Below are 12,855 nucleotides of genomic sequence, written 5' to 3'. Positions count from 1 at the left end.
CTAGCTGCAAAACAAAACTGTCTCCACCTTTCCCTTCCCAGTAATATTGCTGTCAAGCTTTAATAATAGCCTAAACCAAAGAAATATTGTCCAGAATCCTAAGCAGAACAAAGAAAATTTATGTAAAGTTTAAAGAAAAAATAAAAAAATAATCTAAGTTCATAAACTCTGGGAACAGTCTAAGATGAATTAACATTACATAACATTTTCACTAACACAGTTTCACTTTTCAAAATGGAAGTCAGATTTATTCAACATTAAGTGTAACAACACATCAGAAATCAATATCCACTTATAAAATAAAGCAAAGTAACATGAATAAACACAGGAAAATACTGTCTGAGACTCTCCAAGCAGGACATTTCTCATAAGACTCACAGGAAAAAAATAATATTTTTATATGCAAACAGACTCAATTCCCAAAAACTCATTTTTTTCCAGTTGTAAAGCAATATATAGCTAACGGGAGGTAAACTAGAAAGGGGAATGAAATGCATCATGCTGTACAACACCAAAGAAATACTCCAGCTGCATTTGTGTACAGCATTCACAACATGCAGTAGATGAGGTTAAAAGCAAGTACAGTGTGTATATATTAGAGAGACAGAAACTAGTCAGTCTGAGGACTTCGTTTGTTATTTTAGTTCAACTCATGAAAACAAACAGAAGCTAAGAGCAAACAGAGGAAGAGCAGAATTTGCGTAGAGGACAACATCTCTTCCCAGAACAGTAAAGCATCTTAAGAAAGATTTAAATTGTGCACATATTTACTTGTCTTGCTCCTCTTCTTGCTATGTCATTGAAACATACCTAGATCCAATGACGGGCTTTATGCAAATATCTACATTTTTATAAAGCTGTAATAAAACAAAACAATGCAAGTCATTCAAATTCTGCTAATCTGTTAAGTCAGGCATTAATATGCTGAATGCTCACTACAACTCAACGTTATTTAAATTAAAAATAAAAACAGGGCAAGACATCTCCCAAATAGCCTTGCTGAAATGTAGGGTATTTTAATTATTTTTGTTGCTTGGAGGAGAGCAATGTGAAAATACACATGCTACCCAATTCATTTCATTAAGAAGTGTTTAAACAATTCTTTTAGACAAAAAGCTGGGATCCTTGTTGGTTCTAGTCAGTTCACAGCCTGACAGATTTCTCTTGCCCGTCTTTTTTTTTTTTAACATCAATTTTTTTAAACAAACCCCCAAGATCTCCTATAGCTTTTGTCAGCTACTGAAAAGCAAGCAAGCATAGCACACATGCAAGTTATTAGAATTAGATAACCAAATATAATTAACTACAAAGTTCCAAGCAGTAAGTACATCTACATTTCCCTGGGGAGACTCGGTCTTATTGGGAGATGGATTTGAAAGCTGATAAAGAACACAGGTTACCTGGTTCACTTCAGAAGTTCTCTGCCTTCCACCTGAAGACTTCCAGGAACCCATTCTACCACCTAACAAGCTATAAGCTAGTACATATATTCATGATTTCAATTAATTTTAATAAGAATGGACTGATGGCTGACAATTGAAGACTGACTTTTGTAGGGCTGGACATACTGACCTTAATTTTAAATTAATTCAAGTCTGAAAATAATTGTGCAGCATCAAGTTAAGATACAAATAAAAAACAAACGAAGGAGAATTTAAGAAGGATAACTTTACCTCATACACAAATTGCACCAGTCAATGCTGTACCTAGTTCAACTGAAGTACAGCAGTGTTTTTACACCAATATCCAACCATGATCTAGTCCTTAAAAAGGAAGTATCTACCATTTATCTATTAGTAATCCTCAGCTAAAAAAAAATACTGTATTCTAAACATGAACAGGAATCAACTATCAGTACCTGCTTATTTTTGTAACAGTAGAGGGATCACAAAGAACTGAGTTGAATTAAAATAAAAGGAATGTAAAGGAGAAAGTCTTAATTCAGGTGTCTTTAGCACATATTAAACCAAAACTGACTTTAAGACACACCACTGAAATCATTATCTGAAACTTCTCTGAGGTCTGGCGATCACATAAGTTAGTGCTGTAACTACCAAATTTAATGCTGGGTCAAAAATGGAATAGAAATATGAAAGTAATGCCCTGCAGTGTACATCTAAAGAAAAAAAAGCTTTTTTCTTAGATAAAGAGTTACTGATCTGAAAGCCTTGAGATTGAATGTACCTCTCATCTCCAGCAATATTAAGTTGTGAGCATTCCTTAGTCTTCTGACTTAGGAGCAGATGAAATACCTCTGAACTCTTTTTCATCCTCTGCCATGAGCAAGAGGAATTTCTTTTTTACTCTGCTCAAATGTGCTTTCCTTAACACACTTTCATTTCAGAGAAGCATTAAATACACAGAACACGCACACAATTTCATAAACTTGGGATTTGAAGTTGTAGAGAAAAAAAAATGTAACACAAACCCATTTTATTTCTGAAAGACTGAGGCAGACTGATAAGTACTGCCATCTTGCTTAAGTAACATCAGATGCAAGAGCAACTGGGAAGAAGTTTAAAGGTTAATATTGTTACAATTTATATGAAACACTGCATTCTGTTTATGCAAGAGAGGACTAAGTGGAGTTTCAGATCAGCACCATCTCCACAGGGCTGGAAGGGAAAGCTATCTGTTGAAAATGAGTACAACACTGTTGAATTGCTACTGAAGCCTCAAAGAATGGTTACCCAAACATTTATACACTGCCAGGCAGTCCAGCTCCACTGGCAAAAGCCTTTTTTGGTTATTGGTTATACCAACATCTGTGTTTAAGACATTAGTAGAAAAGCTTACCAGCATTTAGAATCAAACAGCCTTAGTATGCTTATTCAATGAAGATGCAACATCCAGGATTAAAATGCCTAGAGCAACTCTGAGCAAGCAGTGTTTCAAACATGAGATAGTAATGCATCACTTTAGTCAGTGCAACTGGAACAGATTAGAAAACCACGTTCACCCTACTTAACATATTGTACAAGGAGATAAGCAAATAGTAAAGAGGTCCAAAAACCAGTTAATTCCTCTATTTGGCTTCAAAAACAATTTCTTTTTTAAGTTAAGCATTCAGTTTATTTACATTCTTTTCCCCTGCTTGTAAGTGAATGAAAAATAAATGCTTCTTTGCATACATCATAAAATTAAGGTAGTAATCCCTCTCCAGCAATGTATCTTGGAAATGGAATGAAACTACCCTGAAGCTCTAAAAGGTGGTGGTATGAGAAATGCTAATTAGAGCTCATCTCTCTCCTGTCCATACTGTTTTCCCATATATCGGAAAGCAAAAGGGCAAAATCTTGAAAGCTCCAATTTCTAATTAATTTTATTTTTTCAGGCTTTCACTCAGTCATAAGTTAATGCCTAACTCAAGCTGGCATCCATAAATATAATAAGAAAACTGAAGTCAAGTATCCTTGGCTTCACCATCTTCAAGGCTTCCAAATGAGGAACTATATTCTTACTATAACATTATTACCTTGACTATGTCAGAGAATCTTCCCTCTTTCAGCAAATGGTCCATCAGAAAGTGGAGGGTAATCTGCTACCTAGGTACCAGTGAAGTGGGGAAAGAAAAGTTGACATATGCCTGGAACTGCCAATGAGCAATTTTAAATTCCATCACTGAGCAGGGAAAAAGAATCAACTGTTTTAATCACAAAGTTCACAGTAAACTGGTCAAAAGCATTCCCCACAGCAATCAGAAATGCCTTTCCTAAAATTTTTACACTATTAGGAAAGAAGTGTCATACCTTCAGTAAAAATTGCAGAAAGGTATGGGTTTGTTCAGTTTTGGAAGAACTGGGGTTTTTTTCTACTTCTTCATACAGAACCACATACTTGACACTTCTTCCCTTTACAGGTGAAAGACTTAAATGGTTATCTCTTAAGAGAGAAGCCTTTTAGGCAGTTTCTGCAAAGGGGCGCTGTCCTGACAAAGGACTCTAACAAAACATTTTATCTTCATCTTCTGAAAAATACTGTAGAATTTAAAATAGGACATGGATTTTAGCTATAGAAGTTAAAAAAAATACTCTGATCACAACCATTCTGAGTTTAGAGCTTAAGAAGTCCTCAGTCATTTAAGGATGATGACATTAGACGATTGTCTCACATGGCTGACATGTCTTAGAGAAATCCTAGTGGTTGGAATGCTGGCTGAACTCACTGACTCACTGACTGTTCAAGTTACACCATTAAGCAAAGAGAGGAAAAACGGGGGACCTTTTAAAGCACATTGTCTCACTTCTGAGATGTTGACATATGCCAGGTACTTCAACATTAAGACTGGATTTGATGTTTGCCAGTGAGGATCTACCTTAGAGTCAGTGCTCTCAGCATCCTTTTGCTAAGGTATGTTAACAGTTTGAAGGCGAGCATTTCTACAGTAGCCATAGTAGGAGCAATACAAGTCACTTAGATTGTGGACAAATTTAGGTGGCAAGATGTGCAAGGGGTCTATTAAAATAATAATAATAAAAACAACTCTATGAACTTAAAATTACAGTTTGTGCTCCAACATACAATACTCATCACTTCTGATCATATAAACTTAAGCTTTCAATTCTACAATATTTATTAAGTAGCAGCTATAAAGTTACAGGACAGCTGGTGATAAACTGAGTGTTGAGAGCAGTCTGTGCTCCAAAGGTTTGCCATTTTGAAGCCAAAATCTACCACTATGATAATCTCATCTCATTTGCTTGTACAACACCATGACTTTTTTTTTTCCAGAAGACAGTTAAATTGTGTATTTTAAAAAGATACTTCAGATTAAAAATAACACAGCCACTGAAGAGTCCAACACCTCCTCTATTTCAATTTTTAGTTATACTTACTACAGAAAACTGAATTTGTCTGTTTTGGCTTCTCAGTATTTGAGCTTGCCTGACTTTGATGTCAGGATTAAGGAGTGCTGCCCCCCCACTCCTCAGTACCAGATATTTTTTTCCATGTATAAATATTTACTCTCCAGTATCAAAATGCCACTTCATCTTCTTTGGTAATGATAGAGACAGAGTTCCTCAAACCTCACACTGAAAGATCTACTATCCAGACCCAGATCTTACTTTAAATTCAATTATTGCTATAGCCTTCTCAGGTACAGACATCTAAAGTGAACTTTTTTCTGGTAGTAGTCCTCTCCATGCTGTTTGGGAGGAAAAATAAGTTCCCTACTTTTATGTATTTTTTCCCTTTGTACATGTTCAAGTACTTCATCAGGCTTTTAACTACAGCTCTGAAGACTCAGCATCAAGGTGGTTCTCTGGCACAAGTCTTTTTGCATCACTGCTTTTTTTTGTCTACCATGTACAGAGTGTACAATCTTTGTTCAAGGAGACCATTGTTACCTTGTGATGACTTTTTTTTTTTGCAGCTATAGCTGTTCAATCTGATGATTCAGAGAATAATGGAACAATATCATGTTCTCATTATTTTCTATTCCACCAATTTTTCTCTTCTTCAGCCTTTACCGAACTGTTGATTCCTCTTATGCTTTTCTGCATAGATGACACACAATCATTCTTCATTAGATAGTAAAACTCTGGATTCCTTCTGTTCTCTTAACTAATCAATGTACCAGGACTTTTAAGGTACTTGCACATGTAAGGTCTCCATCCCATTTTCTAACCCTCCTCTTCTAACCATTTCACTACCCACAGTAAATGCTTCTGTCAACATTACCACCACTTCTTGAGGACAGAACTAACACATCAGTTATGTACAGTGGAACCTAAGTAGAAAGTGATAGAAAAAACACGTGTCACTTGATTTCAGTTACCTACAGGTCTTGAAGGCTCCTTACTAGAAAAAAAATTAGGCAGTCAGTGAATTAATTCTTTCATACAGTACAGCATGTACATATTGGCAAGGAGTCAGTCCCTAGTCACAGGTCCCGGGCAGTGGCACCTGTTACTGAGGCAACTAGAATACCCCTATGGAAGAGCAGAAACTATTTAGTCATCACTGGGTAAATTGCTTGTGTTCACTAGAGCCTGAAGTATTTCTTTGGAATGTACCTCAAAAGAAATTCCTGCTCAGTATTAATATTTTCAGACAAACTGAATAAAAGGCACTGTTGCTCAAGCAGTACATTTGTTGTCACCAACTGTTTAAAAAAAATGAGATGTTTTTGAACAACTAGCTACTGTTGCCCTAAGAAGGCTCCTTGTTACCTCGTAGTAATTTCACCTCTCCCTATAAAAGCTTAACACAAAAATTGCTTTCATGTGAAGCATGTCGAGTCTCACCTTTATATCTTTGTATCTAAAATTATGAGTTAGTATAACAGTATGCATTATAAAATTATACCATTTACTTCAGACATGTGTGAACAGCTAAATCTTCAAACTATACAAAAATAAAGTGTATGAAATCTTACAAAAGGAGGACATTAAGACATTAATAGCTAATCCAAAAAATATAACAACTTATACACAGCAGTAAGCACAAGCAATGTAGCCTACAACAGCTTTCAGTTAACAGGACCTCTGAAACATGTCTGAAACAAGTATCAGCTAAAATTGGAACATTCCCAAGCACAATAATGTTTCCAATTTATTATCTTTACCACAGTACAAACTTTCACAAACCAAATGTCCATTGTCTGTCAGTCTGTAAACAAAAGCTACTATCCCCCCTCCTCATTTTAAGAGGGTGAACATTTGCAGTCCTCAGTCAAGTTTCATATCCATCACTTGCATAAGGAATCAAGAGCCTCTTCTCTTGTTAAATTACTTTTTTTTTTTGTCATACAGTCTGCAGTGAAGTAAAATCACAGTGAAAGTCCTGGGAAAAACATGATTTTTACAGCAGGACTTGAACCATTCTAATAATAAATGCATCTAGCAAAGCTTCCCATAATAAAAGCATGGCATTTCCATTTCCAGAAATCAAGTCAATTAGAAATCCTAAGTTCTACTTAAAAACTCCAAAAGATCTAAAAGTGAAAAGATTCATCTTCTCAGTCAAACACAAGTCTTTCCGTTTCACTTGCAGAGACACTTTTCCAGTCTGTAAAACAGTAGTGCAATTCAATTAGTTCTACTTTTATTTTTCTTAAAGTCCAGTAGATAAATGTCCTAGCTCTATGGAAAGATAGGAAGATGCTCCGGTAAACAAGAAACTTTGGCAAGCCCAGGAAGGCTTACTAGTCCATTAAAGCTTCGAAGTCCAAAGTGGCTTAAAAATGGTTTATGAATAAACTGAAAAAAACTCGCCAAAAAAAACCCTCCCCAACACTAAAAAAAGACAAACTAAAAAAAAAAGGAAATAAATAGGCAGAAATGAATGTAAACTGTCCGAACTTTTTAATGATTTCTCATTGACAGCTGGCACAACCTTTGACAGTACAGTCAGTTAAATATAGATGACCTACAGAGCATTCCATCAGGGCATCCAGTCTGGAATGCTCAAATGGAATTACGTTCCTAAAGATTTAAAAAACAGAGTTCTTATAACATTACTATAGGTTTCTTCTGCCCACCTCACTTACACTTCTTCTTAAAGAGGCTTTTAATTTTTGATGGCTTTTTGTTTTTTTCACCATTTTGGTACAGGTCCTGTGGGATGCTACTTATCCTGGGGACAGAAGCATCTTCATGACCAGGTTTACTATCACTGCTGGCTGAAGAACACGAGGTGTGCCGAGGCTTTGGGACTGGGATCCCAGTTGAAAGTTGGTTCATGCTGCAGGACTTCTCCAGGATTCCATTATAAACTTTGCTTGCAGGACTAAAGATCATGCTCTTAGTTTCTGCCATGCCTACACAGTCAGGAGAGCCCCTAGAAATATCTGCAGTTAGAGAAGAGGAGTCTCCTGTAGATGATTCCTCCAGTGAGAATTCTTCAGGGGATACTTTCTGAGGAGAAAGTGTCTGGTATATCTCAAGACTTGCTGGAGGAGACTGCTTCCTTCCAGTGGATGAATTTAAGGAGTCACATTCTGAACCTGTTTCCTGTACTTCCCTGAGTCAGAGCAAAGAAAGGAGAAAACATAATGAAACTACTATTTCCTTCATGCAGTTAAAAAGGAAATTAATTTAGAATCAATAGCACTAGTCTAAAAGCACCACCCACACTTTTCCTTAGTAGTTAATTAATGAAAAACATTAAGTTAAACATTTTAACTTACAACTTGCATTACATCATTTTATTATCTAAATTTAAGATAATTAATTTGTGCAGTCTTGGTTTTGTGGACAGCAGCATCTGCCCAGAACCAGTCATTTGTATCTCACTTCAAAGAACAAGAACTATCTTTCTGGCACATGAAGTCAGAAAAGTTATGAAATGAAAGAAGGAGATTTAAGCCTATCATATACAAGAAGTTTCTTCAGGACAAGTGTCCCTACCTTTCAACAAGCTCATTTGCTCCTTCCAAAAGGAATTTAACCTTTTCCTATGAGGCCATGTAACAAGAGTAGGTACACGCTCAACATGCTGTAAGAATTGTGTTACCATCCATCTTCTCTTCGCCCAGTAGCTGACACTGCTTTTGATCCTAGTTTCAGATGTAAAAGCCAGTAACATATTGTAATGGAGAATCAGGGTTAGTTCAGTGCACCCTGGATTGTAACATTACTTAACTGTATATGACATGCTAGCTATTTACATACACATACCAGTCAAAAACTCCCTCTGTTCCATGTGGACTATATCAATTTATATTATCCTACAGATTACATTAACTTTTGGCTTGGTTCAACCTCTAACTCTAAACTGTTAGTCTCAAATAATCCTATCAGAGTTCCAAGTGCTGTTTGCTAATCTCCGTACCATTGTTTATCAGCAGAGAAGTAAATGGCTTCCTCCTCCTCTTCAGTTCGATAAAGAGCGGGGCAGCTCGACACAGAAAGGATGTCAGGGTCAGGGGAGTGCAAAGCATGCTGAGACTGTGGAGATGATGGCACAACATTGCGTCTTGATCGACACAAGCTACTGCTTCTTGCCAGTGTGCTGGGAGGTTTTACAATGGACCCTGAGGCAAAGAAAAAGCAAACGAAAACCCTCCAAGTGACATTGATGTTAACAATATCTACTCTGAAGACTAAATAGCAGGTATCTGCTTCAGCCACAGTGATTCTTAAACTTAAACTTTGACATTGCTTGACTGTTTAGACGGAAGAAAGACTGGCATCACCTTATACATTCTACTGTTAGATGAAGCAGCTAACCAAGATCCAACTGCAGTGGTTTTGTGCCTGCCAAATACTACGCTGACCATATGCATCAAAGCTCTGGCTCACTATGCTCTCTCAAGAACAAAGAGAAAGATTCTACTGAAACTCCTGACCCTTTATAAACTAAAAATAGCAGTGCTGAAATTAGTATGTTATACAACAGCCTGTATTTTACTTGTGTGGCAATTTGGAGCTTAAAAGAATATGTAAAAGTTTTGCAATGTAGGTAATACCTGACCAAATAGCCAACTGAAATACACTGCATTAGTTGAAAGTTACATTAGACAGGGAAGACAAATTTCATTTATATAACATGACAGAAAATATATAATTCACCCTCATTCTAAGCTCAAGAATTTCCTACTGGTAACACTTTCTTTTGCCAGGCTAACTATGAATTTTCAGAAAGAAAAATACTAATAATAGGTAGAGACAGCAACACAAGACTGGACCAGGAAAGTATCTAACAGGAAGTGACAAACTAAAATGTTCCTAATCCAAATCCTCCTTCAAAAGATGATTAGGCAGCAATACTTCTATGAAAATAAATCTACAGACCTGTTTTCATGCTAGCTGTTATGAGCCTCAGGATTTCTCATACCCCTCCTCAAAATGTCCCACAGAATGTATCACTGTTCAGTAAGACAGACCCTACCATTACTGATGTTCAAAATGTTTACCAAACACAATGCACTAAAAAAAAAAATAAAATAAAATTATTTTTGTAGACAAGGATGTCTAGCCTGACAAATGCATTTTATTTTTCGAGATGCCAGTTTAGCATCAGGTAAATTACAGTTTCCCTTCCTGGAATCTCAGAGAAGGTTGAGTTGTCATTCCACTTTCAGTGTGGGAAATCATAACTTTCCAAAAACGGCAAGTATCTGCACCTTCACCAATACTTAGACTTTGTTTGCTGCCGGGCTGAGCAGAAAAGAAAGGTTTACAAGTCGCAACATGGCAGTTGTCATGTAACTCAAATTTGATTTTACTTTTGATGAACCCCCTACTGACCTGAAAAGCAGGTGTTGGCAGCTCAAAAATAAGCTTGTGTCATTACAAAAATATTCCTAAAAAAGCAAATGTGAACTGAGATAATAAAATAAGAATCTCTTTAGGAAATTTGTACTATGTGTCCAGGTAAATCAGACGCCATCCTACTCACTAGCGTAAAAAAGATTGCAACATCAGTGAATTTTGAGAGAAGTTACAAGCGTTTTGGTTCCTTGTAGGTGTATATAGATGGGATTATGAAGGATGCAGCTATGACGATTTAACATCTAGAACTTTCTAGTACAAATGAAACTCACTAAATCGGGGAATCAGTTGAATCCTAATCAGTCAATGGAAAAGTAGAAGTTTTACTATCACTTTCCCATAATGAGTTTGTTCCCATCTTGCACATCTATTTCTTTATCCCCTTTTGTTCTTCAGCTCAGGATTGATTCAACAGATCTATTACTTCACACCATTTTAGCCTATCATCCCAACTGCTGTGGCACAAAGAAGCCTGTCCGGCAGACTTCAAATTATGCCAATCTTAAGAGATCAAAGGATGCTAGGGCAAGGCAACAGCCCAGAGTTTAGGTCCAGAGACTGAAAGTCTTGCTCACAGCTGACCCGTCTGCACACTGCATTTTGCCTGAAGCCTCATGAGTGAGACAAGCCATTTTGCTTCTGTCCTTCCTTGTGTGCATTTGCCATTTTTGTCTAAAGGATGCAAATAATTTAACAGTTACCAAACTAACCTACAATAATTTCACTCCTGAACTGGTTTCAACAACAGATCATGTAGCATATTTTCCCTCTCTTTCCCCACTCCCAAGTGTTTCTAGGTTTTTTTAACCAAGTAGAAAGTTTACAAGCTAGTAAATGAAGGAGAAGCTACTTCCCTAGTGATCACAAAAAAAAAAAAAAAAAAAAAAAAAATCAAGCTCTCATACTTCACCAAAATTCAGAAAAAAAAAAAAAACAAACATTTAAAGTTTTTGTAACGTTACTAAGATTCAGATAACTTTCATCCCTGACTGAGACAACATCTATTCGCTAAATACTTCCAAATGAACCGAACTTCAACAAAAAAATTAAACCATAATTGCAAAAGAGTAAAATTTCAACTAAGTATGCTCTTACAAACTGTACAGTCCTCTAATGGTAGTTCCTCTGAACCAACTGCACTTTGTTCTCTGGCTTCACTTCTATGCAAGACCTGAATGAGAGGAGTGACTAAAAAAAAATCACAAGTCTGAAGTCTTAAATACATATCTAAGTGTTTTGTTATTTTAGACCATCTGGAAAGTCATGGTAATAAACAGAGCTCTTCATTTTTAAATCAGACCACAGGTTTCTCCATATAGACTTGGAAGTTTAACTCTAGGCATCCGTATTTTACTCGGCCATCCACAAAACTTTTTGCCAAGGTTTAAATCAAAGCCTTCACAGTGAAGACAACTACAGAGACAGTATTCTTTAAGAGTGATCAGAACTTGCAGTGAGTAGTGTTGCAAGGGGATTAATGAACTTTTCAGTGTGGCTTGTAGAAAAAAGGTTGGTACATTCAGAAGAAAAACATGTGCCTAAGGCATGCTAAACGGAAGTCAGCAAAGTGGCTACTATTCTCCTTATGCTATTTTAAAATACAGTTCTAATTTCTTCTGAGAATCCCAGCCCTGAAAGAAAAATGTACGCACATGACAAAGTTTTCTTCCCTACTCATTCCTCAGCTTGATATTGCTTGAACAGCTACATGTGAGCTCATCTTTTTGATTTGCCTCTAGAGTCCAGTTAATCACAACTTCCATGAAACAGGCTCTTGTATTGACACAATGACTCAAGATACGAGGGTGGTCTGAATCCCCAGTGTATATCTTTTGATCATAGTTTAACCACAGCTGGATTTCCCTTCCTCCAGCACTTGGCCTCTCTGCCTCACACTCAAAACAATCCACTGTATCCAAACACAAACATTCTGCCTGAAAGCTTCCCTTGGACAACAGGATTTTGCTCCAGCCACTAAAAAATGTTTGAAAAGCTATGTAGCATGCAGCCTCTCAAAGAGTGTGATCTTCCTAATAGCTCAAGGGACCCTAGACTAACTCTGTCCTTTTCATCTGAAATTTTTTTTTATAATTTTTTGTCTAAGTGGCAGTCCAAGCATGACAATCAGACTTTCAAAACCTTAGGTGGATTTGCCCCCAACTCCCCCACCGAAAGAGAATAAAGGCTTTTTCTTCATGTTATCTTTATTGCAAAACCCAGTTTTCAGTTTATTCAAGTCCCAAAAGAGGCATCTGACAGACAGAATTTTGGTCCTTTTGACTCTGAACTGTCCTGTTTGATTTCAGCACTTTTTCCCACCTGACTTTAAAATCCCATGCCTCCACAGCTTTTCCCCTTTCTTTTTACTGAGCTCACCACTTACCATGAAACTGTGAAACTATTGGAGGAGTATCTTCATCTAAGTCATCAACTCCCCCTGCAATTGGGTATGGAGGAATGGAAACTCGAGGCATAACTACCCAGCTGTGATCAGAGTAGAGAGAGGAGGTCAAGCTTGGTAGCCCAGAATTGTGTGCTATTTGAAAACCACAAATCTTCTCAATCTGTTGCCATCGATAAAGACGCTCTCGCAAACATGTCGTCAACTCAGAGAGTGCTTTCCTAAAGAAAAGCACAT

The 12,855-nt window shown here is 36.9% G+C and overlaps 1 protein-coding gene across 2 annotated transcripts in view; it reads right to left on the bottom strand.

Annotated features, from left to right (window-relative positions):
• Positions 1-291: 291 nt before the first annotated feature.
• Positions 292-12,855, bottom strand: part of STIM2 (stromal interaction molecule 2) — an 84,282-nt gene continuing 71,718 nt past the window's right edge. For both annotated transcript variants that reach the window (XM_068403118.1, XM_068403119.1), the window contains 3 exons: positions 12,601-12,839; positions 8,776-8,977; positions 292-7,965 (listed from right to left, as the gene is read on the bottom strand). In XM_068403118.1, coding sequence (XP_068259219.1) covers positions 7,485-7,965; positions 8,776-8,977; positions 12,601-12,839 — 922 coding nt within the window. In that variant the 3' untranslated portion in view covers positions 292-7,484. The remainder of the gene's footprint in view (positions 7,966-8,775; positions 8,978-12,600; positions 12,840-12,855) is intronic.

This window comes from Nyctibius grandis, chromosome 6 (genome assembly GCF_013368605.1).
Source record: "Nyctibius grandis isolate bNycGra1 chromosome 6, bNycGra1.pri, whole genome shotgun sequence".
NCBI classification, from domain to species: Eukaryota; Metazoa; Chordata; class Aves; order Nyctibiiformes; family Nyctibiidae; genus Nyctibius; species Nyctibius grandis.
Note: the sequence above shows the minus strand (reverse complement) of the source record. Positions and strands in the feature narration are given on the sequence as shown.